The sequence below is a fragment of the Egretta garzetta genome, unplaced genomic scaffold (genome assembly GCF_000687185.1).
Source record: "Egretta garzetta isolate BGI_Z169 unplaced genomic scaffold, ASM68718v1 scaffold12, whole genome shotgun sequence".
Classification (NCBI taxonomy): Eukaryota; Metazoa; Chordata; class Aves; order Pelecaniformes; family Ardeidae; genus Egretta; species Egretta garzetta.
The window spans coordinates 633,251-647,731 of record NW_009258795.1 but is presented as its reverse complement, the minus strand read 5'-3'; the positions used below and the strand labels follow the sequence as shown (position 1 = coordinate 647,731).

The 14,481-nt window shown below is 40.6% G+C and overlaps 1 protein-coding gene across 3 annotated transcripts in view; it reads left to right on the top strand.

Moving 5' to 3' along the window:
- Positions 1–14,481, top strand: part of FAM172A (family with sequence similarity 172 member A) — a 257,818-nt gene that overhangs the window by 102,653 nt on the left and 140,684 nt on the right. For 2 of the 3 annotated variants that reach the window (XM_009649601.2, XM_035889314.1), the window contains one exon: positions 9,876–10,094. The exons of the other annotated variant lie outside the window; for it this stretch is intronic. In XM_009649601.2, coding sequence (XP_009647896.1) covers positions 9,876–10,094 — 219 coding nt within the window. The remainder of the gene's footprint in view (positions 1–9,875; positions 10,095–14,481) is intronic. 3 annotated transcript variants of the gene reach the window in all.

Sequence of the window (14,481 nt, the reverse complement as noted above, 5' to 3'; positions counted from 1 at the left end):
ACAAAAAAAAAGATTTTGTTTAGCAAACAGTGATATATTTTGCAAGAAGGGTTTTGGTTTTCTGGGAGGGAGGGAGGGAGGGAGGAAGGGAGAGGGCGTTTGATGCCGTTTGTCAAACGGCGAGTGGTTTGTTGCAGTTTTGATGTTTCCCAGGTGAGAGAATTCACAGTGACATCTATGTACAGGTCACAGCACATACGCGGTGGAGATTTTCTTATGACAACTTCATGTAGGTAAGGAGGAGAGGCAGGGTAAAACGAGAAGATATGTGGAGTTAAACAGTGGGTGAAAAAAAAAAAAAGGCAATGTGCTTCCTTTTCATGGTAAATCTTATAAGTATTCAACCAAACTCTACTCCATAAAGTCGTCTGAAGAAAAACTCACTCTCTCCTAATCCCAGTCTTAAAACAAAAGACAAGGTCCATTATTACTTCAGCAGCATAGAGAAAAGGAAATGAGAAGGGGACAAGGGTTGCTACAGTTTGACATGGGGCAATTAATCTTCCAGTAAGCGTTGTCAGGCAGAAATGAACACAAATGGATCACTCACATTAACCAGAGGAGTGTAGGTAGGGATTTTAACAAGCATTTACGAGAGTCCATTTTCTCACTAATGAAGAGGGGAATAAACGAACCAGTGTAAGCTAGCATTATGTACTTAAAGTTGTGTCCTTTTGGCTAAAGACGCCTCTTCACATTCTTGACATTTCTAGTAGAGCCTGTATGATCTAAGCCAGTGCTGGAAGGGTTGGAAATTCTAAGGTTGGCTTAGAACTATGCATGGCTTACTTCAGAGCCCTGTGTCACTGTGTTCATTAGTTTAAAATCCCCATTAACCCTTCCCTTTCACATAAAACTATTCCGAGACTCATTTAAGCATCAAAACTCTTAGCATGTACAGTGCTCCGCTAGGTTATGTATTTTGCAGCAATTTAAAGAGAAAAAGGGGGTTGAAAAAAACTCTTCTGTGTGTGCAAGTAAACAAATACCATGGCAGGGTTTTTGTTTTGGGGTTTGGGTTTTTGTTTTTTTTTTCCCTTCTGTAGAATGCTTTTTTTTTTTTTTCCAGGGATTCAGTTATTAGCAAATCGTGCCACTACCTTATATTAGCTCCACAGAAAAGTTCTGGTAGCCCTTAGGACAATGTCTGGCACGTATAAAGCAGAATAAAAGTAGGACTTGCAGAAACCCGTAACTAGCAGCTTCAAAAAATGAGTCTTGTTGATTGCAAGTTGAAACCCCCGTGTGTCTGGGGACACAATCAATAGAGAGTCCCAGGAATGGAGGTTTCGCTGTCCTTTCATTTTAGCATTATGAATTGGCTGCGTAGCACGGGCATGAGACATTTTAAACTTTGGATGTGATAATACTTTTGTTTACATATTTGCAGCAACACTTGTCTGCTGCTTCACGAATTCCAAAAAAAGCTTCAGGGTTCAAAAAGCGATAGCCTTTTAAGCGACGCAAGACCAGGCTGCATGTGATACTAATTTGCAAAGTATTTGCAGTAAAGACTTGCTGACATTTAAGAAATGCCTAATGTGTTCTTGCTATGTGCTGTCTGTTCAGGAAAACTTAAGTGGTCGCAAAATCCGTAACAAAGAGAGAATCTCCTGTTAAAACCACCGCTCCGCACGTCCCTATCAGAGTTTCACAAGGCGTTTTTCATCAATATTTGTAATTTAAAACGTATTAACAAAAATATTTTTAAGCTATGTTTTATGTATACAAAAGGGTCATGGATGGTAAAAAGATTTGTTACTCTGAGGTAGTGTAGAGTTTTGTGATTATAAAATTAATCTGTCTCTAAATCTGTTTAAAGAGTTTTCGCCATATAATGAGCAATATAAATTATTAATATTTTCATGTTCTTAGGGTCTTTCACAGCCATAATTTTACCAACACAGCTGTTTGACCCAGTGACATCATGTTTTGCATATTTTTGCATTTTAATGAGTTAGTCATTTAAAAGGTTACAAAGAAACCATAACTCATAAGTAATTAAATTATTTAGCAGAAGAAGTATAAGAAGGTCTCCTGGCATAGGTCACTGTGGGAAGGAAGGAGCATCAATGTGCCGAATTGCACCTGTCTGTGGAAGAAAGGTACAAACCAGAAGCTTTGCTTTTCGATTGCAAGTGGCTGTTTTCTCAGGGAAGTGGCTGAATACATGCACGTACTAAAACCAGCTGAATTTTCTGTCATTGAGATAGAAGGTTTTTAGACTGCAGTCACAAACAATGCTCGGCGCTAAATGGGAGTTGTCTTTCAAGACTTGGATAACTTCAAGATTTTGCAGAAAACACTTATGTGCATGATGTATTTTCCCTTTACGGTGCAGAATGAAACGCTGAAATACAGACCTTCTGAGAGATTGACGTTTAATCTTTCTCTGTAATGGTTTAATACATATAAATTCTTGGAGATGAAAGGTAAAGTAGAGGAACTTGGCAACTTGGGTTGCCTTTCTGCAAGCTAAAGATGTTACAAATCCAGACAAACCTCTGAGCCCATCGAAATACCTACAGAACACTTCAGAAAAAGAAAATGTTTACAAAAGATTTTATGCTATTACAAAAGGGAAGGAAATGAGGTGTGTTTTAGGATAAAGGTACTATGCTTTATGTTATTCTACATAAAAAATACATACTCAAAGCCTGTTTGGGGGTATATTCATTATATACCCCCCAAGTACAAATGAGAATACCGTGACATTCTTAGGGAGGAGGCAAAGTGGATTGGAAGATGAATTTGCGATTTAAGAACTTTCACTGTCAGCTAATGGGATGCTTAGAAATACCATAGGCACATTAAAAAAATCCCACAGCCCAGCTTCATCTCTGCTCCTTATTTGAGCATAACTTCCAGAGAGCAACTACTGTTCTCCTTGGTTTCCCTGTCGGTGAATTAGAACCAATAATGACTTGTTACTTGCGTGGGGTTTATGAAGTTTCTTTGGTTTACCGTTCTTTCTGGTGCACTGCTTTCAAACAGTTAAGTTCTATATAAATCTGGATATCCTTTTAATTAAAATCTTAGTGAAAAAGCGAAATATGCATGAGGTTCTTGTTTGAGATCTTGTACCCCGCTGAAGCGTCTGAAATTTTTGTGGGGAAAGAAAGTAAAAGAGTTTCTTAAGAGAAGGGGGACAAAAAACTTTCAGAGTACGGGCTTTAATTGCAGAAAGGGTTCCTGTAAGGTGTCGTTGAACAATGCCGGGCCTTGGGGGTAGCTGGTGGATTCGTTCTTGCCCAGGTTGTATGGACCCCAGAGCAGTCTGCTTTTGGTGAGGAAGAGCAGAAACCTGTTGGGGGCGGGTTGTTTGCAGTCCTGCCTCCCGCCTGCGCGGCTGGGGTGGGTTCGCTGCCGTTCAGCCTCCCGTGCTTCCTCCAGATAGCCCAAATCTCGCATCAGGGGAGAGGTGGTGGGGCTGAGGTGTATGGCACAACGTTGGAAGCATTATTCGAATGCGAACACAGCTCTTGTCTCTTAATTCACAGAATTAAGTTAATGCTATAGCATAGCTTCTCCTATTTCGCTTGCCATGAGAAATCTTTTTCTGCTGAAAATCCTTGTGAGATCAGTGCTTGCAAAGGCATGGGAGGTCCCTAGCAAGAACACAGTGCACAACTGAGGGCGTAAAACCCTTGTAATTCATGGACGTGTTTATTCAGTTTTGGCCTTGGGAACAAACATCATAAAACCGGATCGCAGATCTTACGCGTAGACGTATTTGGGTTGCTAATAGACGTAAAACATTAATTCTTTTCAAAACTTTTCAGCAGTAAACTCAAAACGTGGCAACAGCTTATCTGTTGGGGTTTTTTAGCCTTGAACGTTGATTTGTTACCACCACTGCGCTAGCACGAAGGTAACAAATTTCAGAGCAATGCATCCTAGTGGCACGTTTTATACTTCCCAGCGTAACGGTACTGTATGTGGCGAAATAAGATGAATACGGTTCCGCACGCAAATGGATGGGGTCCTAATGCAGTGAGGAATTAGAAGGCAGTAACAGAAAGGAAATGAAGAGTTTATTGTTTTTATAGCTCTAATATCTATTAAAAGTTAGTAACACAGCAGGTGACAGTTTGGGTAAGTGTAAAGTGAATGTTTTGAAATAAATAGCAGTTGGGTGACCTGGGGTGTCAGGGCTCTAGACAAGGGTGTGTGTTTGTCAATATATCCTACATGTTTTACAGACTCCTCAGGGAACAGGGGATACAATTTCACCTTTTCTGTGCCAAAACATTTTAATTATATCTTCTTCCAAGTCCGGCGGTTCAGTAACCAAGGAGCTGACATTGATGCATGTGTTGATAAAGCTGCAAACATTCAAAATGAGATTAACAAAGATTTTGAGGAAAGGGTGACAGCTAATTTTGCACAGTATTCTGCATCTAATTCAGGTCAGTGTAATGATAGAATATTTTATAACTGTTGTGTCATCCAGAGGGACTTTTATGATGCTTTGTGTTTTTGAGGATTTGTGTATATGGAAGTACAGTTCTTAATACATCATTCAAACAGGTTATAACTTTTTTATTGAACGTCTATTGGTTGTAGCCATAAACAGGAATAAACTTCAGCATTTAGAAGCAATTTTATATATCCATCAGCATTCATCACAGTAATGGGTTCCTTTTGTCTAATTCACCTTGAAAGTATTGACTTCAGATGTGGAACAGAACCAAAACTACCGTGCCTGTTTTGCGGCGCCACTTAATATTTGCAAAAAGATCGGATGGAAAGTTATATTAAGTCTATTTAAATAATCAAACTCTAGTTTCTTTGTATTGTGTGAGACCTTTTGAGAACATCTCAATGTATTTCTGCTCTATTCTCCTCCTTGTTTGAAGGCAACTGACATTCTTCTTTCACTTTTCTTTTTGTTTGTGAAATTTTCTCCCTTTTTTTATCCACTCACTTCTCCATCTGCTTTCACTTTTGTTTGCTTGGGCCGTCTCTCATCCCAACTTGATAATGAGGAATGCGGTGTGACCCTGACCTCTATCAGCCCATGCATGACCTTCTGACTCCCCCACATAACCTTTGACCTTCTCTTTGACAGCTTGATTAATTACCCTGTGTTATGATTTATGAGTAAGTGCTATGTAAAAATAATAGACAACAGGTGGTCCTCTAAAAACTTTTTGTGGCATGTTTTCTTTTCCTGCCTAACTTGATGAGCTATTTTAAGTTGGGAACTTAGCGGGACAATGTGTGTTTGGCAGTAACACGGCATTTTTACACACTTGGACACAGTGCTGGAATTCAGGCAGACGAGGTGTAGCTGGGATGGAAATATCACAAAGTATTAGCAGGGTGCAGTTGCCAAAATGTACATTGGGTGGAAACAGAAAGCGGAGTCAACTGACATTTCAGGCGTTTCAGTCTCAGGTCACGTCTTGAGAAAATTGCTCAAATAATGGAGGGGGCATTTTTCAAGCTGAGCTGCATCTCCAACAGCTATGTTTACTTTAACGCTTCACTAGTGACTTCTGATTGGTTGTCATGACCTCATCCCACTGTTGCACCTACGATGTCGCAACACTGACATAGACGTACCCTTCTCGTGGAAAAAAAGGTGGGAAATGAACAGAACGTGCATCTCTCAGAAAGATGAATGGACGTTGCTGTGTCCGTTTCAACCACGGGCAGGTTTAAGAGCTGAGCACTTTGCGTTGCATTTCCCCTGGGAATTAACTCCGGCCCTGTTGCCAGCGATCCAAACAGAAACCTGAACTTGAAAATTCAGGTTGAGAAAGCTTAGGAAAACGATCTCTTTCAGACCCTCGCTCGCGGTCCGAAAAGACAGTTACATAGGTCAAAAGATTCCTCTCCAGCCCTGACCTCTCTGGTCACATATGGTGTCCCATCTTGGTGGATTAATATGCAGAGCTGAATGCTTTCAGCTCATTATTCATGTGGCCAGGCGGAAGAGATTTCAAATCAAAAGATTTGGAATTTACCTCAGATACTTTGGGGTTCTTTTTTTTTTTTTAACCATACTCTTGCGGTCAGAGGCGGTAATTTCGGTATCCCTTCCGTTCCTAACATCTCGCTTGAACTTCCAGTAAGAGGCAGAAAGTACTGCTCCATCTCTGGCTTGGGTATTCTGGTGGAAAAGGCCCTCCTGCGTTGTTCTGGCTTTGTAGTAAAGGTATTGTAACCGAGGTTCCTGATTCCTTTCCCGCACTTGACTTTGCCAGCCTGCCTTTCCGCTCGCCGCGATTTGCTGGCTCAAGCAGAAGTGTGAATCGCATTTGCATCTGCGAACCTGAAAGTGGGGTTTGCACAGAGTCCTCCAGAAGCAGTTACCTGGAGGATGCTAGTAGGTAGTGTAGGTGGCGTTTTACTTACCTGGAAGCATTAGAATTTGGGGAAATAGGGTGGCTTAGTCTGAGAGCAAAGCTGCAATCGTGTCCACCGGGCTCGTAGATTAGAGGCTGGGACTTGTATTTGTCAGCGTCCGTCCTGATTATTGTGTCTCATCACAGATTCACTAATGGGGGATGCAGGCAGAGCTTGGCTTCTGTGCAACATCTGTATTCTCTCAGGCATGTGGTGGAGCACCGGGCTTGGCTTGTTTCACTGAGCTGAAGATTGATGGGGGGGGGGGGGGGGGGGGGGGGGGGTGGGGAGAGTTGTCCCAAAGTTTGGCTTTTTACCATGAAAAAACTTTGCACTTTAGAGAGTGCTTTCTGCCCTGGACGCACCGGAGGAAACTACTCTGCTACTACATTAAAAACATACCTAATATTTTACTGATGGTGGCAAGCTTTAAAAACTCTCCCAGGTGACGATACTTACTTGCTTCATAGGCCACTGCGTTTTAATAATGCTGTAAGCTCGTCATAGCTGAAATTGGTATTTTAAATGGCATTGCGAGGTACATACTTCCGAACACAGCTTTCATTTAAAGAGATACTTTTTAATGAATGTGATTTCATCTTCGCTTAGCAGTCGTGCCAAAGACACTGTTTCTTGCCTATTATCAAAGTTTGCTAGAGGCCTTCGTTATACATTAGTGGCCTTGTGCGTTGACTTGTGCTCTGCCCAGCCCCGCTGCGTTAGTCAGGAGTCCCACCTTTTTTTTAATTTTCTGATTGCACTGAACTTTCATGGTGCAGCTACACCCACATGAAATACATTTTCTAAAAAATTAATTAAACTTAAAAGCCCCATTGTTTACGTAGACGTTACTTAGAGCGGAGAATTCCTTTTCAGCAGAAAATGCTTGGGCTGAGGCTGATTGAGAGAGGTTGTGACTGGGTACGGTTTTACCAGTCATACTGTTTTTCCACGTTGCTTTATAGACGTTACTCAAATCTTCTTTCTGGTGCTGTTGTTTGCATCTTGCAATTGAGGATGCAGAATTACAAAGGAAAGGGATGTGCACTATGTCATGTAAGCAAAACAATCTGAAGAGAGATTACTTTCCTAAGAGTCTTAGGAATTGTAAGATTATTTTTTTTTCTCAATTATGGGAAAACCTATCTCAGTTATTACTTAATTATTTTAATTGTACTGACAGGAAAGGCCTGCTATCTGGGAGAATTATTTTTTTTAAAAAATGTAAGGAGAGACATGTTGCACTGCTTAAAATATAATTGATAAAAATCCTTTAATTGATTTATGAAATACTGAATTTAATAATGGAATCATATTTCATCTGTTGATGTCTATGTGAAAAATTGACATTGTGTCCTCATAAAATTGGACAAATGAGTCATGTAATTTTCAGTTACATAATCAATAACTTGGACAAATTCTACTTCTTTGATGATTTATGTGTCTGTTTTGTGGCCAGCTTAAAGTGGACACAGAGCTTCAAACCCTTGTAAGGCTTGTAGACCTGTAATAAACACATGAATTTTGCATTTGGCATTGTATAGAAAGCAAAACTAATCAATACGCAGAACATCTCTGCTCAGAACGCGCGGGCCGAGAAGGTGAACAGGACGGAGAGCCCCAAAACCACCAGCCTGCCAAGCGCTGCGAAAACTTGGTCCTACTCTGCCACTAGCGAGCTCAGAAACCATCCTTTCATCTGAGGCGCGTAATTTAGGAATGTTTTTGTAAGCGGTATTCTCCCCTGCGACGGGTTTTGAGCTTTGAATTTTCCAAGCTGGAAATCTTAAGTGTTAACATAGTTGTGTGTTAGTATGACCAGCAACGGCGTGGGTAGGTTTTAAACTTCGTCTTCTTCAATTTTCCGTCTTCCTTTGCCCTTCCCCCTTTGTTTGTTTATTTATATTCCAGTTTGTTTGTGTTTATCCCAGTTCAAGTCACTCAGCAAGGGAGGGCAGGGGAGCAACATGACAGGAGACCACTTACTCACGGCGCCGCGTCTAGCGAGGAGGCAATTTTCTCTTTGGCCTATGGTGACCTTTTTTGACTACGTCCCTTACGCCAGAGACCGTGTCCTGAATGCCTCTATTTCACCCTGTTTAGCAGAGTGCAACCGTGCCCTTTAACTTGGTTTTTGGTGGGAGGAGAAGCTACGGCAGACGTTTGAGAAGGGCACAAGGACGAGGGGTAGGAACTCCCTTCAGATGCGATTTTGATAACTAGTCGAGTGTGTCCAACTGTAGAAAATCACCGAGTGACAATCTGTCTACCTGACAGTGGCCACAATGCGCTACAAGGTTTGTGAATGGCTCTACAGATTAGAATAAAGCGAGCCCAAATAAAGTATCTTTTGTTGGTGTGGGCTTGGTTTGCTCTGGCCAGCCTAGGTATGGGGACCTCTTTGATCCTCGCGCCTAGCCCGAGAGCAAAACGAAGCGCCAAGTGAAAAGCTGGAATAAAGCTGTTCAGTTAGGTAATTAATATAGACATTTCCAAAAAGTAAGTCTTTATTAAAATTTACTTTTAAAGGACAGCTTGATTTTGACTGGGAACCCATGGTAACTTTTAAGGGCTCATCTGTTAAATGCACGTGCTTCTCTTTTCTCCCTGCATTTGCCATTATATCTTCCACGAATATTACAATTCTTGTGTGATTTGCCATCATTTAAAATCATAATAAAATGATTGGCTGATTTATTCAAGATTTGTTTCTCATTCATAAATTCATGTATTTTTCAACCGGCTCATTTTCTGAGGCACAAAAATGCAGCTGGTACGCTCAAAAGCATCCTGCAGGTCACGAATTTTCTCTGGATTTGTTGAATACAGGACGTAATCTCAGCGAAGTTTTAGAGCGGATTTAAAGATGTACTTAAAAGTCATCCCCGCAGTAAAAGAGTTGACTTGTAAGCAATACCACTGAATCAGTTTTGGTATTGATTCATTGTTACTGCTGCTATTGGCTTCTGCATGGCGTGCTTGTTGTCAGCAAGACAAAAGGGTTTACTATTTTAAACGGTGGTGAATAATTTTCACATGCTTTCTTTAATATATATGTATAGATAGATAGGTATGAAATCCCTCCATCCTTTTTATTTTAAAGGGTTTTATTGGCTGGGTGTAAAGCTTTTTATTCATCATTATCTAGAGTTCTTAAAATAATATTTTGCTTTTAGTTCTCGTACTGTTTTCTGAAAAAGTCGGATAAAGTGCTTATGAATAAAACAACATATTAAATTTTTTCAAAGGTAAAACAGGCAACTTTTCTGACGCAGGGGAATGTGTATGAGCATACGTGCACGCACAGGCACATTCACACATCAATATCCCTTTAACGGCAGAAATGAAACAAACAGAATATTCTCAAAATACCCCTCTATAAATCGTGTTGTGTGAACTTACTGAAATAAATATAAAAGTTTTTAAGAGCATTAAAGTAAAGGCGAAGCATTTTCAAGCATTAAATCTCCCTTTTCATATTTCTCCTTTTTGTGTGTGCGTGTGTGTCTCTTCTGAAACAGGAGGGCTATGGAGTAATAGTACTGAATCCCAATGAGAACTATATTGAAGTGGAGAAGACAAAAGCCCAAGTACAGCTGTCTTCTGATAGCTCAGATGAACCTGCAGAAAAGAGGGAAAGAAAAGATAAAATCCAGAAGGAAACAAAGAAGCGGCGTGACTTCTACGAAAAGTATCGAAATCCACAAAAAGAAAAAGAAACTATGCAGATATATATTAGAGTAAGTTCCTTTTTGGTTTTGTTTGCCCTTCTTTAATGATGTATAGATGTGTTTACTGTCCATATTGGCTGATAAACCGCCTCCTTTTTTAAAAACAAACACATTACCGAGGTGGCATCCAGGAGTTCATACAGAGTTCCTGGCTCTTTATTCTATTGATATTTTTTGTCACTTATTGAATGTGAAGTTTTGGAAGAGTTACAAAACATTCCTTTCTAATTTCAAAGGGGAACTTCAAAAAAAACCCCACAGGAACTCACTGGTGCTATCAAGAAAGAGAATGATTTAAGGAAGACTTTGTGGAAATGATTTTATAAACAGAGGTGTACGTAGGAAACACTTTCTAGTGCCGCTTAGCCAGCATATTGGCTTCATGTGTCGTGCCTGCATTTATTGTATTATATTGTCTTATATTGGGGAGGCAGTAGTTATAGCCTGATAGTTTTTTAACGTATTACCTGCTGAATTAATAATGTATTATGGAAAATACTGGTGTTCATCTTGTGTGGTAGCAGATTTACCCCATAATGTATTGTTTTCATATGAGCAGCCATCCATTGTGTTTCAGCTGAACTTCTGAAGGCAGATAAAGGAGGAGAGTTATTAATATCTTAATAAATATTTAAGCTAGAATAGTTCAAGAATGGTGTAATGAGGAAACTCTGTCCCTTGCTCTTTTCTTACCCAGTGAACCTTTGCACTTTGTAATGCTACCAGCATGGGATCGTTATAACAGTGCTACCCGAGGATTTCTAATTCTGCAGGGGGCACAAACAATATTATTTGCACTTTGACACAGTCTGCTTCATATACATACTATGCATTATACATTCGAGACTGAGTCATGCAATTTCCAAAGCCTTTATTATGAAAGTTAGCGTTTTCATTCGGCAGTAAAACATGTCAAAAACGCCACGGTGCAGTTAAAACAGTAAAAACGTATATGCCTTTCTGATGTGAAAGAGAGAAAAACCCAGCAAGAGGGATGTTAGAATCATCTTAAATTTTAACAAGGTCCTACTAATTGTGGTTTTGCATAACTGTTTGCAGGAGAAACGCAGCTGCACTGGCTAGTTAAAAGGGTTTGCAGCCTGGACACGAGTTTATCCTAATGCCATAAGTTCTGCTGTGTCCTTTGAGAAATACCTTGCTGCTATGGGAAACAAAAGGATGCACAAACGTATTCAAAGTCGCCAACAGGGCTCTGCTCTTGCTGCCCACTGCTTTCTGTGAGAGATGCCATTCTGCCCGCCAACCAGAGCCTGCTCCCGAAGAGGGGCGGCCAGCCTTGCCTCCAGGTCCGTCAGAAGCCAGCGGATGGTCTTGCTGCATCGTCCGGAAGGGCGTTGGGCCAGCGTGCTAGGACAGTGTCCCCCTGTTGAAAGTGAACCCTTTTTTGATACCTTTTTAGCAGTTCCACCTTCTCGTGGCTCTTTTGCTTGACGAGGCATGAAATTTGGCTTCAGGAGGTTTGACCCCCAAAACATAAAATGCGTGACTCCATCCCGTTTTCTTTTTTTGCGTGGCACCGTGCCCCAGTGTGGCTGTTGACATTCCCTTTATGTGAATTTCTTCAAGCCAAGGAAGGAAGCAGCGTAAGTTTTAGTGGAAGTGCGGGTGGCGGTCTCCTCTCCTGGGTGAATTAACTGAAGTCGGTGTTTTATTCTGAAAGAATTCTTTGGGGTTTTCTCTTTAATAGGCGCTAATACAGAGAGTTTTTTGAAACAGAATGAAAAATGTCCCTGCTTTGGTGTGTGCGGCAGGATAAATTACTGCAATTTACTTGCCTATTGGCGGTCCAGCAAACCCAGACCACCAGTAGGGTACCATTTACTCTCTTGGGCAGAACTGCTAAGCCTGTAAATACTTCGGTGGCTGCAAGAGGAGCTGTGAACACAGCGCGCTCTGCTCCGCCTATCCTGGCCACCGACACGGTTGTCTGTCTGTCCAGGCGTGGCGTGATGCAAACAAAATGGTGTGGTGCCATGTTTGCAATGCATTCCTTGCCTCCCGTGCTCGGGTCCGTGGGATTAGCTGTGCTGCAGGAATCGCCGCTCGTTGGCAGCCTGGGACTTGCTAGCAGGCTCACCGCAACCCCGGGCTGCTGGGGGGTTCGGTGTTGGAGCTGGTTTGGGGTAATCTCCAAAGGCAATTTACAGATGACCTTTACTGACTGTGTAGTATAGCATACATTTGGCTTGCTGGGCTCTTGAACTAAAGCATATTGTCACTCCACAGAAATATTTGAGGATGGTATATGCTTCTTGATGCTCTCTCCAAAGAATTTTGAAAAACCCAAGTAAGCCGTAAGTCGTCTTTGCCAAGCAGGGCAAACTGGTACAGAGAGACTAGATGAAAAATATCCTCATAAGAAGGCATCAACTGCATCTAATATTGAAGGAATTTATTTTTTTTTTTATGTGTCAAATATGCTGGAGAAATTGTTTCAGGTGTTAAGTAGTAGGAATAAATACCCCCAGTTACATTCTCGTAGGGTCATTGAGATCTGTCGTGACCCGATGAGAAAATGCCATTTGAACAAATTAAACCTGTCCGCATGATGCTCCCACATGTGCAGTTGGATTTTCCAAGAAGTGGGATAATGGAGCTCTTCCATGGTAAATTTCTTTAAGAATTTTATTTATTTTCAAGGAAAAAACCAAATAGCTAGGGTACTCAAGAATATGTAAAAGCAGAGTCTTAAAATACAAAAATCTCAAATTGCACTGTATTTTTATACCAAATGAGTATAAATAAAAATGACGATGGGAGTGTGCAGTGCATTAAGCATAGTGCTTGAAAGATCAAAGTACTTATTGTTTCATGCTGGAAGTTTCCTTAACTACGAAATAATGTACTTTCTGGCATACATTATAGCTTGTTAAAGGGACTGATTTGGTCTGGGCAATAAACATCATGTCAAACATTATGGCAGAAAAACCTGCTTAATATGTTTTGTAATAAGACGGAATTTTTTGTTCTTGAAAACATCTGCCAACTGAATTCACGAGTGAAGACAGAAAATGTCATCAATTCAGTAACAATCTTATAAATTTGGTTTCTTTTTTGGTGGTGCAAACCAAGGAAAAAACTTCTTGATAATCAGCATCGACTATAATACTTTATGGAATGATTAAACAAAAGCATTTTACTTTTATATAACATGCTAATGAATGCATATGAATTTTAATACTCTTACTGTTCAGATTTTAACAAGCATATTGCCAGCAGATCATTTTAAAAGCATCTGTTTTTTAATGTGTTGAATGGAGGATTGAGTCAAATAGCTAAATATGTACATACATCCTTTTAAAAAACATATTTCTATCCTGACTTATAGATACTACCATTTTTTCTTAGACCACCAGAGGCTGCTGCTGTACATATTGGCTAATGCTTCCCCCCAGAAACTTAATACCCTAGCCAACCTTCATTTATTACTGAACTAAACTGAGAATTTGTTGATCTCTAACCTTTTTCTATGGAAACAGATCATACAGGCTTAAATGTGACATGATTATTCCCTCCATCCTCCAAGCCATCTCCCACTCCCTACAGATTTTCACATTGACGGTGTCTTCTCTACGTTAAAAGACACTTAGAAATGTAAATCAGTATTTATCCCCTTCTAAATAGCGTTCGCCACTTAAACAAGTATGCTGAATGGATCCTGAAATTTTATTAAAGAAAAAAGTACAAATTGTGTAATTTTATAATAACAGTGATTTGCAATAGTGTTGTTGCCACAATAGCTGGAGGATATCAAAGAGGCAATGACGGAAGAAGTAGGAAGAAGTAGTACCTTTTATCAGACCGACTGATGGGGTCAGGTTTTCTGGGAAAAAGGGATGAGCCTTTCCCTAGGCCTTGTACGCTTGGAATTTTGTCCTTTTTTTTCCCCACTGAGCTTAGCTGCTTTAACAATTCTGACTGCAATTAGTATTTTTGCTGTAGCACACAATCCATAGCAGCACTGTTTATATTAACAGCATATCGGTGAAATTAAACTGAATTTTGGATGTAACGTATTTCTCATAGATAATTTTTCCCATTCTCGGCGAGAGATTAAATAGAGAAAGGTCATGTGCAACTAATTAATTTGTTTTACTAAAAATGGATGCATCAGGATAATCTGTGCCAGTATTTAGGAGAAAGTGGTATAAGGCAGGTTTATTAATACACGGTTAAGTACGCAGCGGCTGCTGGCGGGCAGGAAATCCTGGCAAGCGCACAAGCACAGTTGTGCCATTTCTGCTTATTGTTCGGTACGGCTGACACACGGCATCGCCCGCCTGAAGGTCACGGCAGCGCGTCCCCCTTCTGCAGGGCGACCTTTCGGAGCGGCGGATTTATGTCACGTTGGCGACGGAGCCGTTTCCCGGCGTCG